The sequence below is a fragment of the Aplidium turbinatum genome, chromosome 13 (genome assembly GCF_918807975.1).
Source record: "Aplidium turbinatum chromosome 13, kaAplTurb1.1, whole genome shotgun sequence".
NCBI lineage: Eukaryota > Metazoa > Chordata > Ascidiacea > Aplousobranchia > Polyclinidae > Aplidium > Aplidium turbinatum.
Genome location: NC_137484.1, coordinates 11,649,953 through 11,675,199, shown reverse-complemented (window position 1 = coordinate 11,675,199; position 25,247 = coordinate 11,649,953). Strand labels below are relative to the sequence as shown.

General features: G+C 39.9%; 1 protein-coding gene across 1 annotated transcript; it reads right to left on the bottom strand.

Moving 5' to 3' along the window:
- Positions 1–1,377: 1,377 nt before the first annotated feature.
- LOC145781646 (sushi, von Willebrand factor type A, EGF and pentraxin domain-containing protein 1-like) lies at positions 1,378–19,606 on the bottom strand. Its single transcript, XM_082593321.1, has 9 exons — positions 19,558–19,606; positions 17,353–17,532; positions 16,435–16,599; positions 15,932–16,097; positions 15,563–15,792; positions 4,651–4,842; positions 4,256–4,468; positions 3,376–3,606; positions 1,378–2,603 (listed from the first exon to the last, which is right to left on the bottom strand). The coding sequence occupies exons 1-9, from the start codon at positions 19,604–19,606 to the stop codon at positions 2,068–2,070; spliced, it is 1,962 nt and encodes a 653-aa protein (XP_082449447.1). The 3' UTR covers positions 1,378–2,067.
- Positions 19,607–25,247: the final 5,641 nt, after the last annotated feature.

Genomic DNA, 25,247 nt, shown 5'->3' with positions numbered 1-25,247 from the left:
CAAACTTAGAAAATTTGGGGGGCATGGCCCCTTTCGCCCCCCTGGCTACGCCTATGAATACGAGGCCACTTTCAAGTAAGCATTGCAGCAGAAAGAGAACTCTGATTGCAGCATCGTGCATTTTACCGCACTTTTCAAGATCAAGACTCTGGAGAGTGAGATTTTATTGCAAAGCCTAGGCTTAGATTAGGGGCGTAGCAAGTTAAAAGTTGTTCCTGTTTAAAGTTAAAGAAAATTAGCCATGCAGTAAGTATGAAGTAGATAGGCTATGTAGGCTATGACCGTCGAGAAAAGATGCAAGAACAATACAGTAGGCCTATAGTTCAGTGCTCTCGCCAGAGCGAAAAAAGTAGGGAGGGGGGGCACCTGCCCAAAGTGAAAAAGCACCAAAATGTTAACCTAATGAACAAGTCATAAAAAAGCCGGTCACATAATAAACGCCATAAGTATTCGTGCGGCAACAATATTATGAATGCTGAATGGTAATTTTGCAAATCAGAGTTAACAAATTATTAATCAACATAATGAGAAATCGGTTTATAAAGAGAGGCCACAGAGACAAAAACGTAACCAATAATAGTCGGCTGCGTAGCCGAGTGGTGAGAACGTCTGCGCGACGTTCGAAAGGACGTGGGTTCGACACCGCTCCAGAGCACGCGGCTGTGTCTCGGCGAAAGACACTTAAAGGCAAGCCAAAATAAGGGGAGCAGCTGACTCGAAGACTATATGTCACTTCGCTGCTTCCTGTCGTCTGTTGTATCGCATCTGTGATCGCAGTGTACTGTATGTTATCGCAATGGGCGCAAATAAAAGCATGATTATTATTATTATTATTAGGCCTATAATAGCCTGGTGAATTTGAATGAAAAATCATTTAAAATTCAGCCAGAGAACTGGGGAAGTGCTGCAAACTCACTCAGTGGAATCCGAGGTTCCGAAGCTCAGGGAGTTTATCAGAGAGTTTTTGGCATTATAAATAGCTAATTTTAACTTTGAAAAATCCAATATTGTTGTTCCGATATAAATCTCGTTTGATTTTGCGTTTTTTGAAATTTTTTCAATTATTGCTGACTTTGCTGTAAACAGCCCTTTAAGCAGAAAGCAAAATGCAAAGTTTGCATTTTTTTTATAGTATTTTCATTTGATTTAATTATTTTGCCTACTGCACGTAAGCGGCAGTGTAACTCAATTGATAAAAGCATCCAACTGGTATCTGAAGGTATAATTATAAGCACGGCGGTTACCTCAGTGGTTTGATTCTGGATCAAGAGGTTGAAGATTCGATACCCACTGCCGCTGCTGTTGCGATTCTATTCATGCATAACTTACAAAAAGTTTTGTCCCTTTACAATATATTATGTTCAATTTTTCGTCATGTTGATAAAAACAGTTCGTGCTGCATGGGAAATATAGCAATAGAAAGGTCTGGCAGTACAGAACAACCTTGCGGTTAACCAGTCAAGGTGCTGCCTGACATCAGGCATCGTACATTGCAGCGTCAGACATTACAAATTTTACATCAGCTGAATCAATAATTGCTTTATTAGCTTTTTTTTTATATTAGCTTTATTGTCCAGACAGCAGTAGCCTATTATTTAAAAGATAGGCACAGTGTTTGGCTAAATTAAAGTTAAAATAAAGAAATGAAGTAGCATATTGACCGTTAAACCCATTTTGTCAACGTATTTTTGCTATTTCATTTAAAGTGTGATTGGTACACTGATCTGACTGAATTTTACATATCTCTAACTAACGTACAGCCACGCAAGTCCATCAAAATTGTAATCTGGCCCTGATGACCGTTATAGCATTAACCTGCCGTAAAATTATGGATATCACTGTTTTAAGTGTCTATTTGACATGCGTTTAGAATTTAATACAAACAAAAACAATTCAATTTACGACCATTCACTTCAGCAAATGCAATAACGATTATTGAAACTTCAGAAGGCAGACAGCCGAGACAGCCTACGCAAGTTTGTCGTCTTGTTTAAGCGCGTATAGGCAACTTAAGCGAAGCAGAACACTCATTCGTAGGTAGTTAATGTTTCTTTATGTGCTCACTGCTCACCTTTCATGAGGTACATAGTCACTTTTACGAGAATAGTGCTTTTTTTGTGAAACTTTGTGCCCTTGACAATTTGCTTTAGGGCGTCTGTTTTGACTTAGGCCTGATTTAGGGGCAACAGCCGGGCCTCCTTGTCTTGCTCCAGACCATGTAGGTGGTGTTGATTTTACTACTGTTGGTAGCATGTAAGGTCTGCTGTGCGCATACTTTTTCTGTTGTTGTAGTTGAAAATCCAAAGAAGAGGTTTTAATGTAAGATTTAGAGGTATGTGTTGATATTTTACTGCGATTTGAATGTTGTTTTCTTCTATTTGTTTCAGGGACGTATGATTTTGAATTCCAAGTAGGATTGCCGTGATATTTTGCAGCAGTCATTTGCCTGTGACGGTATTCTTTTTCTTCTCTTGAGCGCTTCTTTTTTCTTTGTTTCATACAATAATAAACCAACGCAACTGCAACCACCAGAACAACTACTCCGGCAACGATTGCAGCGATGATTGTAATTTGAATCTTGGTGAGCCCAGGAATCTCATTGTCTAGAATAGAAAGATCTGAATTACGATGGCCCAACTCATTGCAGCTAAGCCTATGTACCAATACTAAATAAACCGACTTAAATAAATCTACAAGGACAAGGAGGAATGAGATTGTTCACAAATACAGCAGTCTGTATACTGCAGTAAAAGTAGCAAAAGGTCTCAAATTCACTAACTGCGCATTGTTGCCTACGTGTTGTTTTCGCATTATATATACTGGTGCATTGTAGTGTTTATTCATTCGCTATTTAAGCTGTACTGAAGAGAGTTTAATACTCGAAATCTAGATATACAGCAATTCATGTTGTGTATAGAATGGAATTAAAAGCGGATTTGGTATTAGAAGTCTTGTCTCAGATTTCATAGAATTTAGACATACGAAGGCGAAGGCGAAGGGGAACAAGAAAACCAGTTCTGTTGCATTGGCTTATTTTCCTTCAGCTACTATACGCTCAACAAACTTATTTACACCCTAGGCAGACGGAAAGAGGTAAGCAATGTTTAGCAGCGGCTTATTTGCTGCGCCATCTCATTTGATATTGTCACCTCATAATCTAACAACACAGAGATATACGGTAGCCTAATGTATGGTTTAACACATCGTTTATAGTTTTTATATTTACTGTATTTTCATGCCAATGGATCTGATAAAACTTTTGTTTGTCCTGCGCAGATTTTAAACAGTAGCACGATCGCAAGACAACCTTTTCACAACAAGAGCATCATAATAAAAATAAACAAAAACTAAAAATTAACCAAAGATACTTCTCACCTTTTTCACATACAATGGCTCTTCCGGTCCATTTGTTATCCTGGAACGCGCTACAAGTTCGTTTTGCATCACCAACCATCGTATAACCTTTTGAGCAAGAGTATTCTATAAAAGACTGATAGGCGACTGAGCGTCCCACAGTTGGAGTTATTTGATTGCCATCTTTGTCAAACATGACCCAAAAGGCATGTTGTGGTGGTGATAAGGCTGAAGTTATTTCGCAAACCACAGCTGAAAAACAACAGAGAAAATTTGATTATTTCGAATAGGAGTAACTTCGAACGACACAAATCAGTAACAGCCAGCGATCATAGCCACGATGGATTTTGGTCAGAGTTAGATCTATAACTTCCACATTTGCAAACGAAATTTCTGATTTTACATTTGGAAATGAGATAAGTTTCAGAATGATGCAGCTGAGCTTGTTGTTCCAAGTGTTATTCACCAGCTTTCAGAAAAACACTACTTCGACTTATAGACTGATGAACATGTTAAATGCTAAATGTATTTTTTATTGGTTTGTGAAGTCAAAAGAAAAAGTAGGCTACAGTAGTTCATATAGGGTCATAGCCTTAAGAATTTAATTTCATTTCTCACTAGACTAGTGTAGGCCTACTGTTCATGATCATGAGAAATCAACGGCCATAGTTGAAAAGGCACCACTCTGCAATCGACGGTGTGCTCTTAACGTTCTTACCAACGACGTAGCCAGATGCTCTTGAGGGGTGTCGAACCGCGCCCCATCGAACGTCTCACCACTCGGCTATGCAGCTTGCCATACATAGCCTAATTCAAATCAAAATAGTCCTAAAAGCTGGTCTGCCCGAGCTGTAGAAATGAGTGATACGATTTTCAAGGTAAAACAGAATAAGCTACTCACGCAAACATTGCGGAAAATCTGTGTCTCCATCGTTGCTCCAAAGACCTAGCTGATTACAAAAAATCAACTTTTGCACTCCTGGAGCTGCGGCAAGAAAATATCCCATTTTACATTGGTACATCAAAGGTTTGCTGTTGTAAAAGTAATGGTCGGATGTTCCATTCAATACAAGACTTTTGTTTGGAAACTGGATTGGTTCTTCACATTGAACAGCTGTAAAATGCATCAATGCCCTTCTAAAAATTGTTGCTTTAATTAAGACCTACGCTTAGGATAGAGGCATTATTTGTACAGACGTTGGATTAATTTTCTGAACGGAAATTTTCTAGCTCAAAAAGGAAGATAGATTATTATGCAGTATAGTCTGTTAGTAGCCTACAAGCTGGAACTTTTACCTTCGCAAGGATCTGAAAGGTCATCCCAAGTGTTGTCGTTCTGGCAAACCCGAGTTAAAACAGATCCCGACGTCACATTATATCCTGGCATGCATCCAAGTACCACGACGTCACCAGCTCCTGCTGTATCGTTCTTATTTCCTTCAATGATCACAACTCCTGGATACTTGTTTTTCATAAAATTTTCGCAAACTGGAAAATAGGATTTGAGTTAAAAATGGTAGATTAAGCTATACTCATGCAACATTAAAAGTGCATAACACACAAACAGAAAATTATTGTCGCGTGAATATCGAATTCAAAGAGGACACTTTGTCACATGCTCCGCTAAAACCAGGGATGGAGGAACCACGTGGGCTTCGTGGGCCTCGTGGGCCTGGGCCCGCCTACTTTATATTCTGGGTGGGCTTGGCCCACCCACTTTTGAAAACCAAATTTCTATGAAAAGATAGCGAAAACGACAAATCAGAGAGGGAGTTCCAAAAAAAAGGTCTTCACTCATTTGATACACAGTAGTTTGATTAATATATTTGATAGCTCAATGATGAAATCCAATCTTCAAATTTTTCTGTTGAGCCCAGCACTATGTTGATGGGCAGCACGTGTGGACGGTGTGGGTGTGGTTGCGTGTGACTGGTGGAGCAACCTATCAATCAATACAATTATTCTCTATGCTCTCTGACGTGTTATTGCTTTAAGTTGCATTGTAATTTACGTTGTTGCTGATTGCTTCGTTGCTGATTGCTTTGTTACGTTGCCTTAAGTTCCTTTGTCGTTTTTACTGGTGTTTATTTTCAGTCTCAATTCAGTTTGCAGTTTATGTCGTCAGAACAACCTAGTTGCATTTTAGCGTAATAAACTTCTTAATAGAGGAATTGTAGATGGTTTCACTACATTTTATTACGCTAATAAAGTATGGATCTAAAAGACTTGCGCCCTAGACTCTTAGCTGCGGACCCGCAAAGTAAAGACGCTAAACGACAATGGGTGCATTGGTACAAGTCTTTTACAATTTATCTAGAAAAGCTCGGAGAAGTTTCAGCTGAAGACAAGTTGAATTTGCTTATAAATCATATAGACGCTTCAATATATGAACTGGTGTGTGAGACAACAAATTATGATGAAGCTATCGAACAACTGAAGCGCCTTTTTGAAAAGGTTTCTAACCCCATGTTTTCTCGATTTGTTTTAAAAACTAGGAAGCAGAAGCCAGATGAATCACTAGACGAGTACATGCAGACCTTAAAGCGATTGAGCCTCTCCTGTGACTTTCGGGCCGTATCGGCAGTTGCGCATAAAGAGGAAGCTATACGTGACTCGTTTATCGCTGGGATTTCGTCAACTCACATTAAACAACGCTTGCTAGAGGACAAAAATGCTTCGCTACAACAAACTTTTGATAAAGCTCGATCCTTAGATGATGCCCAAACGTTTTGCAATCGTGTCGAAATGACTGCGAGCCAGACTCCGTCTTCACTTGATTGTGGCGCAACAGCTTTTGAACCAGCTTTTGAACTTCGCTGGAAATTATTGCAATTAAAATCGAACACCTAACTGTATGCAGTATATATAACCCACCCACAAACTCATTTGCAGGTGACCAAATAAACTATATTTTCACTAACCATAATAAATTATTAATTTGCGGTGATTTCAATGCCCACCATGTCATGTGGGGGTGCAACAACAATAATAATAGAGGGAATGCTCTACTTGAAGTAGTTGAAAATCATGACGCAGTAATCCTCAACACCACTGTTCCCACCCACATGTCTTTAAATAAGCCGGAAATCCGATGGAACACTCTAGACCTCACTATTGCTTCTACTTCCCTTGGTCACAAATGCATCACCGATGTCACCAATGAATTTTTGGGTAGTGACCACTGCATAGTCGCTACTACAGTCAATGTTTCTTCCCCAGATAATGCAGAGTTTGTACCATCATGGGCATTCCAAAGAGCTGATTGGGCAAAGTATTCCAAATTATGCCAAGAAAAGCTAAATTCTTCTGTTGTCTCAAATGATATAAATACATTTAACCAAAACCTCTCCGAAACTATCCAACTCTGCGCGTCTATAGCAATTCCTAAAACCAAACCATTCAAATCAAGTGGCGTTCCATGGTGGAATGACAATTGTAAACGAGCAGTAAGGAACAAAAAAATAGCACTACAACGTCTTCATCGTACCAGACACCCAACAGACATCCAAGCCTTTAAGCGCCTCCGGGCAATTGCCAGAAAAACCATCATTCAAGCAAAAAAAGAAAGCTGGAACAATTTCTGCTGTTCCCTCGATAGTAAAACAAAGCTTGACAAAGTGTGGAAAATTATTAAAAAATTTTCAGGCATAAAGGAAACCAAAAGAATTCCCACTCTTGCCACTAAAGCAGAAAGTGATATCAACAAAGCCAACATCCTTGCAGATCAATTTCTCTCAGTTAGCAGCTCAACCAACTATTCAAAAAAATTCCGTGAAAATTCCAGTCTTTCAATTTCGAACAATCTACAATCAAAACTGGCGACCCATTTCTACAATAAATCTTACAATTCACCCCTGCAAATGAACGAGTTGAAGACAGTCCTTAAAGGTAATAAAAACACTGCTGCAGGTGCGGACGGCATTTATTATCAAATGTTATGTCATCTACCCCCTTGCAGTTTGAATATCCTCCTCGACTTGTTTAACTACGTCTGGTCGACAGGTACACTGCCACTCAAATGGAAACATTCAATCATCATTCCAATTCATAAGCCAAACAAACCAACGGGTATACCCTCCTCCTACAGACCAATTTCTTTAACCAGCACCCTTTGCAAAACTATGGAGAAAATAGTAACTAATCGCCTCAGATGGTTTCTAGAACAAAACAATCTACTTCATCTTCAACAGTCTGGATTCAGAAAAAGACGTCGAACGACAGATCATATTATCAGACTCCACGACACCATCCAAAAATCCTTATCTTACGGTGAATCAGTACAAACTGTATTTCTTGACCTTGAGAAAGCTTATGATATGGTCTATCACGACGCAGTCCTCCTAAAACTATATGACCTAGGGATCAAAGGAGCCATGCTATCTTGGATCAAATCTTTCCTGTCAAATCGTACTTTTCAAGTCAAGGTTGTCAAAGCTTTATCTACCACAAGAAAACTAGAAAACGGAATTCCTCAAGGCAGCGTTATTAGTCCATTACTATTCAACGTAGCGATCAACGATCTACCAAACTTAATTACCTCTTCTACAGCACTTTTTGCAGATGACTTCTGTTTTTGGAAAACTGGAGAAGACATCTCAACTCTGACTAATATAATCAAATCTGACTTTTCAAAAACCAAAGACTGGTGTGATAAATGGGGCTTCAAGATCTCCGCAAACAAATCAGCGGTTGTGCTGTTTACAAACAAACGTAAATATGATCCGTGTACACTCGAAATAAAAAATTCGTTAATCCCCATCAAAAAAGACTACAAATACCTTGGAATCACATTTCAGTCAAATGGAAAGTATAGCATCCATGCTAAACATGTTGCAGAAAAATCCAAATCAAGACTAAATGTCCTCCGTGTACTGAAGGGCACAAACTGGGGAGCAGGAAAATCAGCACTGCTTTGCATCTACAGAGCCATAATACGATCGGTTATTGAATATGGTATGGAAGCATATTTTGCCACAAACAAAACCACACTCCAACCAATTCTGACATTACAAAATGAAGCTCTAAGAATATGCTCCAGAGCAATGAAAAGTACCCCAATTTCAAACCTACAACACTACTGCAATGAATTACCCTTGTCACTTAGATACGAGCAACTTTGTCTAAACTACAAAGCCCACATTCTGACATTTTTACGCCACCCAGCACATGACATCCTCGAGGAAAGTTTGCCAAGAAATTTGATCAGCACAAGTAACTACCAACCATTCCATTCCCTCACCGAGACAATAGACACGAATATTACCGTAAACCTCATCCAAGAACCATCTATCCCACCCTGGGAAGTCTATATACCCATAACTGACTACACCCTTGTACCTGAAACCTTCCAGCTTGACCATCCAAATGCCATCTCTGGAATAGTCGCTGAGCATCTCACAAAAAATTACTCAGAATTTCTCAACATATATACAGACGGATCCAAGACCAACACGAAAACCGGATCTTCCTTTTTTGTAAACCGCTATGGAATAAAACGCTGTTTCACAATTAATAGATCCGCATCTGTGTTCAGTGCCGAACTGTTTGCAATAAAGGCTGCACTTATTTGGATAAAAGAGACCAAACAAAGTAAGTCGGTCATCATTAGCGACTGCTTAAGTGCACTACGGACGATTTCAAATCCAACCTGGACAAAACACAGCTTAATCAATGACATACTTCTGCTTCATTCCAGCATTATATCAAATACAACAAAAGTAAAGTTTTTATGGGTTCCTAGTCATGTAGGCATTCCTGGAAACGAAACTGCTGATTTCTTAGCAAAACTTGCTTCAGGAGCCATACCAGCAATACCAACATCAGCCATTACCCCCATCTCCGCAAACACAAAACTCAGCCTAAGTGAAGTCAAAAACCTCACCAAAGATCTAGCTCTGCAAAAATGGAATAATCACTATATAAACAGTACCACAGGCCAACTCTACAAATCTATATATCCTGACATCAAAAGTGCAGGAACAAACAAAGTACCTGACCATCCAACCGTCTTTAGACTCATCACCGGTCACTGCCGTTTAAACCAACACCTCCTCAAGATCGGATGCCACACTTCTGGACTATGCGACACATGTATGAGCCCTGAGACTGTGAATCATTTTCTATCTCATTGCAGTAAATATGCAACTCAAAGGAAGTGTCTTGAACAAAATCTGAGCACGTATGGAATAAACATATCGGTGAAAAATTTTGCTGAAAATCGTCCAACTACTACACATCTGCTGGCTTTTATAAACTCCTGCAATAAGCTTATTTAAATTATTATTTTAATCACTGTAATCGTCCATGTTGTACTGTAGTGCACCCGTGTCGTGTCTGCTCCCAGCCAGAAATCGATCGTTTTTTACATTGATTCAGCGTCTTTGGACATTGAATCGGTGTGGAAGGCGATTGATTTGCTGGCTGGGCTTTCCTTATTTTGTTTCAGTATGTAACACCAAGCGTGCAATTCCAAAGAAGTACCTGCCTTTCGTGGGCCTAACCTCCTACAAGAATTTCTTTTCCACTAATGATGTATTTAAACTACTGTATCGTATTATGTTGTGTTGTGTCGTATTGCACCCTTCACTATGCCCTGTTGTGCTCTAACTGTGCTAAATAGCTATTATAATAATGAATGTCGCTAAAAGACCTTAGATGTTGTAAAGCGACATAAAACAAACCTTTACAATCAATCAATCAATCAAGTTTGCAGTTTATGTCGTCAGAACAACCTAGTTGCATTTTAGCGTAATAAACTTCTTAATAGAGGAATTGTAGATGGTTTCACTACATTTTATTACGCTAATAAAGTATGGATCTAAAAGACTTGCGCCCTAGACTCTTAGCTGCGGACCCGCAAAGTAAAGACGCTAAACGACAATGGGTGCATTGGTACAAGTCTTTTACAATTTATCTAGAAAAGCTCGGAGAAGTTTCAGCTGAAGACAAGTTGAATTTGCTTATAAATCATATAGACGCTTCAATATATGAACTGGTGTGTGAGACAACAAATTATGATGAAGCTATCGAACAACTGAAGCGCCTTTTTGAAAAGGTTTCTAACCCCATGTTTTCTCGATTTGTTTTAAAAACTAGGAAGCAGAAGCCAGATGAATCACTAGACGAGTACATGCAGACCTTAAAGCGATTGAGCCTCTCCTGTGACTTTCGGGCCGTATCGGCAGTTGCGCATAAAGAGGAAGCTATACGTGACTCGTTTATCGCTGGGATTTCGTCAAATCACATTAAACAACGCTTGCTAGAGGACAAAAATGCTTCGCTACAACAAACTTTTGATAAAGCTCGATCCTTAGATGATGCCCAAACGTTTTGCAATCGTGTCGAAATGACTGCGAGCCAGACTCCGTCTTCACTTGATTGTGGCGCAACAGCTTTTGAACCACGTCCTACCTTTAAAATTGAAGATTCTTCAGATAAGGAAGAAAGCTCAGATGTTAGCGCCGCGTTGGTTGAAAAGTGTAACTATTGCGGAAATAGGCGACATAGTAGAAGATATTGCCCTGCTCGTGAAGTTATTTGTTTCAAATGTTCTAAAAAAGGTCATTTCTCAAAAGTTTGTCGTCTTTCCAGGGTAAATCGAAAACCTATTTATTCATCTGCTTCTACTCCACGAGATGTCATTATGAATATGACAACCGAATCTTTCGACACCCACGCAAAGGTCAACGTCCCTGTTACAGTTAACGGAGTTCAAGCCAATGCTCTCATCGACACTGGCTCTACCCTTTGTCACATGAGCGACCGTTTAAGAAAGCGTCTAAAACTAAATCTTGAAGAAAGTGAATGCCGCATTGGTTTAGCCGTGAAAGGATGTTCATCGCAAAGTTTAGGAATCTGTAACGTAAAAGTCGCGCTTTTTGGACAAGAGTATGATAATGTAGGAGTCACTGTTTTGAAAAATTTGCTCACCGACCTAATTATCGGACAAACTTTTATGAAACAGCACAAAAGCGTGAACATTCAATTTGGAGGGCCCATGCCAACGTTACAGATCGGAGCATTAGAAGCTATTAAAACGTCTACTTCAATACAGCTTTTCAAACACTGAAGGAAAGAGTGCCATCCGATTGCTACAAAGCCTAGAAAGTATTCTCAAGCCGATAGAAGTTTTATCTCTTCAGAGGTGCAGCGACTTTATAAGGAAGGTTTAATTGAGCCGAGTCGTTCGCCATGGCGAGCACAACCTCTTGTGGTCACTCAAGAAAATCACAAAAAGCGTATGGTCATCGATTTTAGCCAAACCATAAACAAATTCACTTGTTTGGACGCGTATCCTTTACCTCTTATGTCAGACGTAGTGAACAATGTTGCTAGGAACAGCATCTATACAACGCTAGATTTAAAAAGTGCGTACCACCAGGTAGAAGTTCCTCTGCAAGATCGAAATTACACTGCTTTCGAAGCCGATGGAAGCTTGTGGCAATACTCTCTATGGTTAGAACAGTGATATGATTACATATGCACGTACTGTATAATGCTGCATATTATTACACCCAGGTGGTATTATAGCTGTGTGTGTATTGTTGCCTTTTTATTTGTGTGTACATCGCCACATTTTGTACAGCGCTATAGAGCAATTCAAAAAATTTACAATTTTTTGATCAAATCCGGCCCAAAAATGGAAAATTTTGCCTGTTGGCACGAAAAGCAATTATGAAAACGCAATGTGTAAACCAGGGGTCGGCAACCCTTTTCTAACAGCGGGCCAAAGCCAAACTTTACATGGTCTTGGCGGGCCATAGCTTATTAATACCAGTTTTGATAGATTCAGAGGCATGATTTCAAGGCGTTGACGTAGCCTAATGCCTTCAGAATATCGGCTAGTGATATCCTTGACGGGAATCAGTTGAACAAATTCTTAAACATCAAAATGTTTGTTTACTGCACGCACAAATGCTGCCCGCTCAGCTTTTGGCTTATCTGTCGTGTTTATGCTCTCATCTATTGCCATTGCGAAATACTGTAGATATACAACAACTTTTTGCTAGATGTTACGTTCTCCGATATCTCTTCTTTTCGTCGAGTTACGGTTCTTGTTGAAAGACTTAGGCCTATATCTGAAAAGTAGTTTTTTTTTTCTCTGGTTCTATGTTTTCTATAACACCCACCTTACATCTTATCCCAAATTCTCCATCACTATACGATTTCTTGTCTTTTGCTATTGATTGTGCTATACCTTGTAGCTATAGCAAAAGAATTTTCTGATTCACTGGTTTTCCTTTCCTTTGTAACAGAGAAATTTGCTGTTTTAAAGCTATTTTTGATTAGATTAACTTTGCCTTTTCTTGTTTGACCCATTAACGTGGAAAAAATAATATGTTTTGTATCATATTGGCGCTTTATGTTGAGTTCTTTGCTTATACAAATAGAAACGCTGCAAATCTGGGACTTGGGCCTACTAAAATGATTAATGAAAAGTACTTGTTCTTCCATTCGATTATACTGTAATAAACCACTGGCCTGGCAATTTATAAAGGAGCGGCGGGCCGGATGATTTTTGCTGGCGGGCCGTAGGTTTGCCGACTCCTCGTGTAAACGATTTCAAGTATTATGAATGCAACAATGTTATGGGGAGTCTGGGGGGCATCGTCCCCCAGAAGTTGGTTTGACTTTGACTGCTGCGCCTCTGGGCCCACCTACTTTTAAAATGGTTCCTCCATGCCTGGCTAAAACCAAAAAAAAGCATGTCATTTTTTTCTGTTTTTGAAAAGTTTTTTGCTCGTTCAAACATATTTCATTAACGTAATCAGTTACATCAGACGCATGTGCTTTGAGTAGTAAATTCTGATGGTAAGACGTTTTTCTTTTTCCTTAAAACACTGAGCAGTATAGGGTGATGCAATCACATGTTTCGAAGTAAACACATTACTCTCTCAACCATAACAGGGTAGTTTATAGTCAATAAAACTATACCGTTGTCAATATTGTAGCCTAGCGGTGTGAAACTTGCTTTGTACATTATAAAGGAAGTTAGGGACACCTCGAACGGAATTTCAAAATTTCACGGAAAGATAATAAAAAACCTTTGTCAAGAAATAGAAGTTATTAAATAAAATCATTCTGTGACAATAAAACAATAATTCGAAGAGTAACTTCTTTTTTGCATAAATTGAAATTTGGCAACCAATATCAATATAGGCTACTTTTAATCTGTTGAACTTAGGCCTACAAAGTTTACGTCTTAAACAAGCAACATTGGGTTAAAAAACACGAAAGAAAATTAACCAAAACAAAAACAAATTGTCAAAACTTTCAGGGTAAACAAGCCCCTGGGGCCTCTGGTAAACTGTTTGCTTCCTAAGACCACAATATGTAGGCTACATTGCTCATCAGGGCCTCTAAAAGAAATTTTCACTTGGGGTACAAAAAGTCATTCCGGGCCCCCTATCTCACTCCGGGCTCCCTTAGTCTTGGGCAAAAAGTGTGATGTTTGCGTAGGCGTATTGCACACCACATAACATTTTACTGCATAATTGGACATCTGTGCGCAATAATAGTAGGCCTATCAGGCTGCAATAAAACTATTATTTTGTGCATATCATGTGATCTGTCCCTCGTCAATTTGTGTATCCTGCATTGAATTCGTGCGTCAGTTGTTGATGGTGCTGTTGAGAGGTGTCGCTTGTAGCTACATCTTTAATGTAAAATTTTTAAATTTATTTTTTTATTTCTCTTAGATGTAGCATATAATTATTTCTGAAGAGGACACTATGTGGTGTCGAAAATGTTGCTTTTCATGTTTTTGTGTGTGTTTAATTTTAGATCTATTAACGTTACTGAGTGTTATATGTATCTGGTACAAGCCAAGCTCTCTACCAAGGCTCAAACAAAACATCTTATTAAAACATAATCAAGTTAATTATCTGACCAATCCTAACCCTTCTTCATTAACTTTTGTATTCACCACATGCCCAGCACTAGCAGAGGTGAACGAAAGAAGTAACTTTTTTTGACCCCGGCTCCAGTCCTGCTCCGAAAGTATTCTCCGGCTCCTGCTCTAACTCTGAAATTCATTTTGAAGTGGCATAAGCGTGAAACTACCTTTTTCAAATAGTTTTTAAAAACAAAAAAACACCCGGTTTTTTTTCCCGGGTTTTTCTTAAACCTGCTTTGCTACACTATGCCCCTCCCCTCTCCCAGACGCGAATTTTTTTTCCCCACGAACTTTTTGTCTCATTTGCATATTTTTGTAAGTGTAGCCGCATTACTGGTTACCACGCTGCGCGCGTAACTGTTTTTACCTATTTTCGCCCTCACAGCAGCCGACACTCACGTTCCAGGTACAAATCTAAACATTGAACTTGAAAAAAAAAAACGTAGCCTGGAGACACACTTAGTCTATTCAAGTTTAAAAATGTTGAGAAAAGAAATTGATTTTGTTCACTAGTCTACAAGTAAGATTTTCCGAATTGATGAAGAATTAACCTTAACCCATTAACCCTAACCTTACTTTTTTTGAAAAGCTTTTGTGCACCGCAAAAATTAATGTAAAGAAAAAAAAATTGACTTTGATGGGCGTCGAACCATTGCCCTCACGAACATAAGACAAAAGACAAAACCACTGAACCAAACATGCCATGGAAAATTTTTGCATTCACACGGTATAAATACAAACTCTATGCAAAGTAACAAAAAGTTTGTGGGAAAAAGGAGCCCCACGGACAGGAGAATAACTAACTTTTATAATTTAATTTAGGGTGCTTTTAACATAACATTTTTCCACGTAAAGCATTAAATTACCACTTTGGGCCCCTAATTTGCTCGCAAAGCACTCAATTACCTTTCTGAGCTCTTTTGCTAGATTACGGGCCCCCAGGACTAAAGAATAAGAACTTTTATGCTTGAAATCAGTCGTTTAGGATGGTTTTAACCAAACATTTTTGTGCGTAAACTATAAAACCACAATTTTGGGCCCCCCAACAAACACAGGCCTGGGCCTTCAAGGGTACGCCGCACCCTCCGTACCCTCCTCTCATAGGTCTTGTTGCTCATTCCCTTTGAACTTTTATTTTGATGGAATTCTTGTAGGCTACCCCCCCCCCCAAATGAAATATTTCACAGGCTTCTTTTTATTGTGAAAATAAGTAGAGTCTAATCGTAGTAGGCTACAGAGTAGGCCTATTATATCGAAAGAAAATGCATCAGAATTCTGTATCAAATTATACGTAGGCTGTTCTAAGTTGCGTACTTGCCAATGGATCGAAACTTTTAAAGGACGCGCGAAACCCACTGAAGGAAGCTTCTTGATCAGTTTTAAATTCAACTCTGACTTGGTTTGACACTGATCGAATTGTTTCGGGAATTTCGCTTCCACAACTTGTGGACAACCAGCGACTTGAGCTTCTGTATGGTCCATCGTATATCGACAGGTGATCTCGAGAGCATCCTTTTCCCCTCGTTCTTTCTTCTAGTTGGAAACTAAAACAACAATAGTATAAAACGAGTGTAATTATGTAGGGTACAAGGCGAGAGCTTTTGGAAATGAAGAAACATATTTATTTTTTATGTAGAAACAACGTTATCATCTTTGTGATTGTACAAAATACCGAACACTTACTTTAGAAATTCTATTTCAATAACCTTCGATGGCATTGCAGTTATCACCCACTCGCAATTAGCGCTATTGGGATAAAAGGAAGGAAAGTTCGGGGAATGAAATATTCCGTTGTTCTTGTAAATTTTCCCTCCGCAGTTTGAATCAGTTACGATGTTATAAGTTTCATCTGAAAATTGCAGCTGTGTAACTATTGAATATTTCAAAAGTAGGCTTTAGCTGGGTTATAGTGCAGTCAAAAATGAACTAACTAAAATTTCAAACAATGAAGTTAGGCAGCATTTCTGCTTCAACATGTAGCTACTTCGAACTGTAGAGTTCAAAAGTCTAAAAACACAATGTATTTTCTACCTCAACAACCTAACATATTTCTATCTTTTTTGTTGAAAGAGTATCCGGTATTTGTAAAAAAAAGGTTTCAAGCTTCATAAAAACTGGTGAAAAATATGTTTAACTTGCATAGCCTATGTTAGGCTATCCTTAGAAAACCCTTTTTTTTATTTTACCTTTAGTTGATTCTATCCACGATCTGTTAACACCAGCTGCATCACATGTAAATCCGTCTCCCAAATATCCTTCAGCACATATGCATATGTAGCTTCCCAATGTGTTGGTGCAGTCAGCGTGCCGATCGCATTTATTGGACACTTTGTCCGCACACTCATCAATATCTATGTTTAGTAAAGTAAAACAATAATGTGCATACACAACATAAATAAACGAGTTTTCGAACGTTTTCAACACATTTTTGTGTCCTCATGAGGAATAGTATAAAAATAATGACATCGCAGTTAGCGTAGGCCTACAATAAAAATTGAATTTCTAATAGTGGGCTGTAGAGTCGGAGTCGTGGAATCGAATTCGAAGGAATTTTGATTTGTCTGGAGTCTGAGTCGGCCAATTATAAGCTGAAGAGTAGGAGTCGTATATTTTTTTGCCCGGTTCCACAACCTGTTTCCAATAGCGATTCCTGATGAAAACACAACGATGTGTGGAAAAAATAGCCAACATAATTTTTTTTTTATTTGTTTATGTCTGTTATGTGGGCTACATGTGTTTTCCCCGCATAAAAAAATGTGTTAAAATTATCGACGTCACTACGTTTTGTATGTTTGCGGGACTGCAGAGTAAACTCTCTTCCAAAGTTCTAAAATATAGTGATTTTTATGGTGTATCTACAAAACTTAGGCTATAAATTATCAATTCAGCATTTTTCAACAATTAGATTAGAATAAAAGTAACTCATACACAGTGCTTTTAGAAATGCTAAATAGGCTTAAACATTACGCAACTCAGAATGCTACTGTTCAATGCTTCACGTTGAACAATAGCATTTCTGAAACTAGGTATATTAGATATGTTGCAATGCCTGGACAATTTTATCTTTGTATCTTCCGAAGATTATAAAGTAAACGCTTTGAAACCTTTGCATATGATAGATCCTCCAGACCACGATCCATTTAAGTGACAAGTTATTTCATTTAGACGAATTCCGTTAGAGGAAGGCTCCAAACCATCTCGACATTGAAGAGTGACCTTAGAACTAACAGAAAATTTATTTCCAATTACAGCCACCCCGCTACCAAGTCTTGGAGGATTACAACCTGGAAAAAATAGTATAACTTTGGAGAGGTAGCCTTAGTAATGTTGCAATGATATTCGCCCTTCATTTCCGAAAATGGCCAACGAATCTGTAGCAGGCTTTAGTCCTAAAACTACCGGAAAATCATTATACCTAGAACGACCGCATCAGTCAATTGACCGATAGATAAGGATAGCGCTGTTTAAAAATGTTCCCGAGACAAACTATCTTGTTTGTAATTGGTTCTTCTTCGACGTATGAGCTTTCTTCCGGACTATATGTTTGGGCATGAGGTCATCAGCCACTCGACAGTCTCATCATCCAAGACCTTCAGTCCAAGTGTTCCAAGTGGTGATTGATAGATTGAGCTGTCATGGACGACATGGTCTACTGTCTGGTCTGTGGCACCACACTCGCATCCCGGTGAGGGAGCCAGGCCCCATCTGCACATGTCTGAACGAAAGCGACCGACACCGGTTCGTTGGCGGTTAAGCCGGACCCACGCAAGTCTTGCGAGGAACATTCCCGGAGAGTGGGGATCGACGTCGGGTAGGAAATCACGGAGTCGGGAGGTGTTGTTTTGCCACTCCGTGTTTCATGTGTAGTTTGTCCAGTGTGCCGCACTTATTTCAAGATCTTCAACGTTGTTCAGAAGCTGTCGTGCGGCGGGCACAAATGGGCCTCTTGATTTCAGTCGCTGCTGTTCTCCAGGTAGGCGCTGGAATGTACTATGGAGGAGGTGGTCGGGGTCCAGTGCGCGACGTGCAAGAGAAATCATGGCTCCTTTACGGCTAAGCTCAGCAGGTTGGATGCCTGCAAGGATGCGAAGGCAGTCCGTTGGAGTGGGACACAGGCATCCAGTCACAGTGCGTAGTGCGTCGTTGATGGCGGTGTCAATGTGGCGGGTGTGAGAGCTGCGGCACCAGACTGGTGCGCAGTACTCGGCGGTAGAATGGACGAGGGCCAAGGTAGCTGTGCGAAGGGTTTTCGCGTCAGCTCCCCAACCGGAACCCGCCAGCCTCCTCAAAAGTGTAACGCGCGCAGATAGTTTTTGCGCAGTGACTCCAGGTGTCGTCGGTACGTGAGTGACCTGCCCAGGGTTACGCCGAGGTAGGTGGGTTCGGCGCAGTATGGCAGGCGTTCGTCATTGGTGGTAATGTTTATCTCACGTTTTGCTTCCTTGTTGTTTAGGTGGAAGGCCGCCGACACTCTCTTTGCCTTGCTGAGCTGTAGCTTCCATTTCTGGAGATATGTTAATATAGTTGACATGTCCTGGCTTAGGTTCCTCTCCATTGGCTGCCAATCTCCGGCTGGATGTAGGAGGACCAGGTCGTCTGCGTAAGCGTACTTTATGGAGATGGTGTCAGGCAGGTCATAGATGTAAGTGTTAAAGAGGAGGGGGGGCAGCACAGAGCCCTGTGGGACGCCGTTCCTGAGTCGACGTATAGTCTACTTCGTCGGCCGCTACCGCTGGAAAGAGTAAAGCTGCGGTTTTGCACAAGTTCCATAATCATATGGACCATGTGCCTGTCAGGAAGGAGACGGAGTAGTTTGCAGGTAAGGCCGCTGTGCCATACAGTGTCGTTGGCAGCCGTGAGATCGACAAACACGGCGCCAGGCTTCTTTTTTGCCGAGAAACTGTCCTCGATGTCTTGGGTCATCAGAGTGACCTGGTCTACGGTTGATCTTCCGTGGCGAAAGCCGGCTTGTTCCCGAGGGAGCTGAGGGTCAATTATCGGTTCGACACGGGCGTAGATAAGTCTCTCGAGTATCTTGAAGGAGATACAGAGCAGAGTAGTAGGACGGTTGGACGATCCTCTGGGCCATGGGGGCTTCTTCGGCTTTGGGACTGCAACCACTAGGGCTCTTCTCCAGATTCTTGGGATGCGCAGGTGACGCAAGCAGCAGGAAAGGAAGTCTTTTAACCAGGACCTCATAGTGGGGGCAGCTTGGAGTATTAGTTCCGACCATAGGTGGTCAAGGCCCGGGGATTTGCCTGACTTTAGGTGCTGAAGGGCGGAGGCAAATTCCTCTGGTGTTAACTCACCAGAGATGTTGCTCTCGACAGGAGTTGGGACCTTCCAAAGGACCGTCATTTCCTTGAGGACGAACTTACGTTTGATTCACTGATTCACGGTCTCTTCTCTTCACGGAACTTTCTGATTCACGGTCTTTCGTTCTGTGCACTCCATTTTTCACAAGTTGTGAAGCGATGGCATTTGCTGAAATGGGGCATTGACGACGAGGGGCACGTGATCTGCCAGTGAGGTTGTTGAGTGTACTCCATGCTATGCGGCTGGAGTGCATGAAGTCGATTGAGTCGATAGCTTCTGTCCAGCGCTCCTTTCTCTTTGAATCCAATCTTGCCAGCAGGGCTGTTGTTGAGTTGGAGGTGGCGGTGCCCTGAGGAGAACGGAGGAAGTCGTGGTAGAGCCTGTCGCACTCCACATCCCAGCAAGGTATGTAGCTTTTCCGTCGACCTCGCGGGATGGAGTCTTTTGCCGCAGATATGATTGCATCACAGAAGTCCTGGTAGGCTTTGTCCACTTTGATGGTGTGTGGGGATGGGAGGTACTGCGTAGCTTCGTTTGTGAGGAAGCTGTAGTATTCCCAATCTGCCTTTCTGAAGTTCCATCGCTTGACAGGCTTGCTCGGAATAGGTGTGGCGAGCAAGGGGACGTGATAAACGAAGGTCGATGTTGAGACCTTATGGGAACTTCTCTAGCACACGTCTATCCGGCTGGCGATCATCGGGGTCATCACTTGCGAATCGGGGTCATCACTTTGTAATTGGTAACAGACCTAATGATAGAGTTGACATCAACGAAGTTTAATTATTCGATATATTATTCGATATAGTATTAGAAAAAACAACAACAAAAATCTAAACTCCAAAACTTCTGGAAACTCGATATAGGCTACCTACACCGACCACATCGGTCAATTGACCGGTAAATAACAGATAAGAATAACGTTAATTGTAAATGTTTCCGAAATAAAATATTTGATTAGGATAGAAAACCATGCCTATTTCAAAGCTTTTGTGGAATAAGGTTGATTAGCCTATTCGATATCTACAAGAAAAATTTTATCCAATATTTCCACTTACTGGTCAATTGTTCGGTGTGGTAGCTCAAGGTAGCTATATTTACGATCTTTTTTGGAGGTTTTTGAATGTAAAGCGATTATCTTCGCAGAGCACATAGTTTATAGGGGAGACTCGGGTAAGTTGGCCCAGCAAAATGAAAAATTGAATTTGTGAGCTAATAAAAAAACATATGTTAAAGCGAATGCTATTGAAGAGTAGAGAATTCATCACTCTAGAAGTGGACATATTCTTGCATCAAACAAACATTCTTAGGTATATAATTTTTTAAGTTTTCCGAAAAAAATAAAATGGACCATCTTGCCTTCCTGTGCGGGTAATTTGGCCCAACATGGAAGGTAAGTTGGCCACGTGGGCAACATGTCCATCTACTACGGTATATTAAACACTTAAACAGTGGAAAGTTCTCTTTCTCCCCAATTTTATTTTCTTTCTAATTATTTCTTGGTTTTATAGAGGCATACATACCGTACATAATTTCTTCTATGTATGCATTCATGCATGGTTTATAATATAATATATTATTAGGCTATAATGCTGTATTTTACCTCAGTAAACTTTTTTTACGAGTAACCTACACCAAATAAGCTTTCGAAAATAACAAAGGTTGTAGGACCTTGTTTGCAATAGGCTACAAATCCCATTTTTGCATGGGTAGCCTACCAATATCGGAGCATTTTTTAATCTATCTCCAAAACGAGGTACGTTTTAGACCGTCGTTTGAGAAGTGGTTGATAGACCTACACATTTCCGCGATTGGTTTTCTTGATTACTTACTAATATTCTATTATTACCATATGGGTTAGGAATAAGTTGTCGCAATTTGTGGCATAAAAACGATGTTAGGAAGTGTATTATTGATCGTTTAAAGCCGATGTAAAGCCGCGATTTATTTACTGTGGATACTTGATGATAGGCGACTTCAATCTTGCAAAAATAAGTCATCGTATTAATTAGTCCATTATCATTCTATGTAATACCTCATGAAGGCAAGTTGGCCATGGTGGCCAACGTACCCACCCACAAAATGGGCCAACTTTCCTGCATGGCAACCATATTGTAAAAACTAAAATTTTTGTCAAACTATCGAGCTTCTAACAACGGTTTCACCGTCAACGTGAGCCTTAATAACCACTTTAGCGCTGCACTCACTAAATAATAACCTTTCTTATATAGTAAGAAAAAACTCACTCGACATCTAAAAAATTCTAAAATCCAAAAATTTCAAAAATCATAATTTTTCATACAAAAATTGTCCTCACATTTTTATACTGCTTGCTAGAGCCTCCCAACTTGGTGATAAGGTAGTTTCAACAGCACTTTCTCAGTATGCGTACGATACGTAACAATAACTATTGTAGTAAAAAAATTATTTAGAGTGGGCCAACTTGCCTATTGGGCCAACTTACTTGAGTCTCCCCTACCTCACTCGAGAATTAACCGTAATACCAGCCGCATGTAGCCTATGCCAGTGCCGGTCTTAGGGTATTTTGTGCCCTGTGCGGAATATGCTTTGCGGGCTTCAATGACAATGATCCAATTCAGCAGCGTAGCTAGGTATTTTGAAAGGGGAGGAGTTTTGACGGCCGGTGGACGAAGCCTGACGGCGTGTTTGCCGAAGGCGACACCCAGCGACGGGGATCTGGGGGGCCTCCACCAGAAATTGTTGTAAAATTACTTTGAATTTGGTGCATTCTGAGAGCAAGTTCAACAAAAATTTGTGTATGAATATTATATTTGAATTTCCTAACCACAAGTAGGTAAAAAAACCTGAAACATGAAGTTCAAAATAAACAGTCTAATGTTTATTTAAACTCAAAAACTGAAATGGTACAAGTAAGAAAATAGCTATAACTATTTCCAGGGCCGTTGACAGGATTTCTCAGGCCCGGTACCAATTTAGTTTCGGGCCCCCTTCATCGACAAAGCTATAGGCTAAATATAAAGGTTGTGTGCAAACTTTTATTGATGTCGTTTAAGCATGGTTATACTTATTCAACAAATATTGCGCAATCTTAAAATTTCTTGAACCGCAAAATTTACTATCTCTATCTAGCGCAGTGGCGTATCCTGGTTGATTTTTGTAGGGCTGCAATGGAAGGAGGGTTATAGCCAGTGTAAGGTGGTCTGGGGGCATGCCCCCCCAGGAAAATTTTGCAAATTTGCCTTAGGTTTTATAGCTTTTTTTGCAATCTGAGCCTTACTTAGCTGATAATTGTTTGAGCTGTTTTGCAAAAAACGAGGTTTGGAACGTACCATGAATCCAATGTCTTAATTTTATATCTTTATCCTGCATGGCAGGAAAGCGGACTTGAAGCGCTATGCAGCGGTGTATGGCCTTCAGCATACACCCGACTCGTTTTCTTGATGATCTTTTTGAACTACTCTGCTTCGGTCTCAAGTAGGCTAGGTTATATCATACTATCTACAGTAAACAACCGCAAGGACTTAAAGTATGAGGACCAAAAGAAAAAAGGCCAAACAAATGCCAAGCGTAAAACAAAAAAGACTAAGCGTCCAAACAAAAATAGTCCGGCCAAACACTATTTAAAAACCCGAATTTCTGAAATTTGGCCTTAAAAAGACCAATCTGGCAACCCTGTCTCGAGATCGTGATTTTTGTTTTGCATACAAATCTGCATGCCTTGGTTCCATTTGCACCACGGTGTTGAAAAAGTGCGGCGAATAGGCAAATTGTATTATCAACGCATGCTGACTGCTGAGCTCTTCTCAGCATGCAGGGTTGTCAGGGTCAGCAAAGTTGCCAAATTTTGAAAACAAACAGTTGTTTCGAATATTGAAATTAAGAGAGCAAGGAGGTTCTGGTATTAACATTTTCAATTTCTACAAATAAATTCGTTGTTTCTGAAAGATTTCTGATTTCATCAGAATTGTAAGGCATGCAGTGCATGCCTTGCATGCATGAAGACTACGCCACTGATCTAGCACGTTGCTTTTTTGAACTTTTATTTGTCACATGGCGCTAGAGTTTTACTTCCCGATTCCATTGATGTTTCACTGGTCATTAGGGTGGAGTGAAAAAAATTTTTTTTTTCAAATCAAAAAGTCTAGTTTACCAAAATTCGGAGTTGACCCCAAAAACACCTTCAAACATAATTTTGGGTCGGTGCCCCCCAGGGGGTGCAGGCACACCCCCCTAAAGTTCGAAAAACCCCAATTTTATAAAAAAAAATTAATATCTCATTAACCACAGACGATAGAAAGTCGGTTGATGGCTCAAAATCATCAGAAGGTACAAATTTATATTACTTTTAAGAGAAATGTTTTTACTAAAAGCACTACAAAGTGATCATTTTTGCAATAATGTAATTTTAGTCGTAAATTTACGTCAAATTTGATCGATTTTGTAAATTAAGTTAATCTTTGTGCTTAGTATGTGTCATAGAAGTGAAAAATCAAGCAGATTCATTGTCATTTAACAATATGAAGATCATAAAATGGTAACTGTAATGCAGTGTTCGCTCTAAGGTGCAAAGTTGAGAAATTATTTGAGCAATTTTTTCCTTGATTTGAAAAATGTGAAGATAGATTTGTGTGAAATAATTTTGGCATATTACTTAAAAAATTCGTGTGTTGAAGTAAAAGTATGGGCAAAATTTTTTTAAAGCAGAAAAAAATACGTTGGGCAAACTTGTACTTTAATCTACTTTGGGCAAATACTTACTTTACAATTTTCTTAGCGAAGAAAACTGCTGTAAGAAATGCACTTAACTACAGTGAGCTGATGTAAAAATGTTCAATTACGTGTAAGTTATACGACCAAGTTCAAATTTATCATAAATCAAATTTCAGCAAATTGTTCATCAGACATTAAATTGATTTTTGGTATTGAAGCACGGCATTAGCATACGAGACTTAATTTTTTGTCTGATCATGCCATCTCGTCTGTGAAAACCTTCAACGCTTGCAGCAGCTTCACTTACCAAGTGCACATGCCTTTACACTGCCTGGTTATGGCAGAGATGGTTTAGCTCATGGTTTAGCTCAAGTTCATCTGTCATAATTTGTTGCACAGCTTCATTCGTCATGTTCCTGACTGCAAGCGGCTCGTGAAAATCGGAAAGGTCTAAACTTGACATATCGTAATAGGCTTTGGCTCCGCATCTAACTTCGGAAGAATGAACATTCGTATCTTAGCAGAACCACTTTCTTGATGGATGCTTTGACTTCTGCTTTGAAGAATTTTGTTTATTGCAGTGATACGAACGCCTCGGTCATCATCTCCCAGCATTGCCAAAATTATGTTTTCATGGTGGGCAAAAAAAGCATTGTTTTGCAAAACTTTAAGTCCAACGTTGTTTACCAGTACATTTGGAAAATGAGAAATGACATTTAGCATAAAGAAAAAAATTTTGGACCCGTCTGTAATTCTATGATGATATTTGATGCGGAACCAACAGGGAAAATAGACTCGAACAAGGTATTCAGTCAAAGTGCGCAAATTCTTTGAATGCATCTTCCTTGAAACGTAATAACGTAGGAATCGACATCCTAAGGTCAACCAACGGGAATGGCATAATCCACCAACTTCAAGGTATTTCAAATCCTGTGTAACAACGCCTGTCATAACAGCTTGACACATTTGCATAGCATAATATTGATCACTGCTG

What these genes read in the sequence shown, in the direction of transcription:
- LOC145781646 (XM_082593321.1), bottom strand. Translation starts at nt 19,606, where the DNA reads ATGACGGTCCTTTGGAAGGTCCCAACTCCTGTCGAGAGCAACATCTCT. An exon ending in CCTTTCAGATCCTTGCGAAG is followed by an intron (nt 4,469 to 4,650) that starts GTAAAAGTTCCA and finishes TGCATTTTACAG; the next exon opens with CTGTTCAATGTGAAGAACCA. An exon ending in AGATTTTCCGCAATGTTTGC is followed by an intron (nt 3,607 to 4,255) that starts GTGAGTAGCTTA and finishes GTTGTTTTTCAG; the next exon opens with CTGTGGTTTGCGAAATAACT.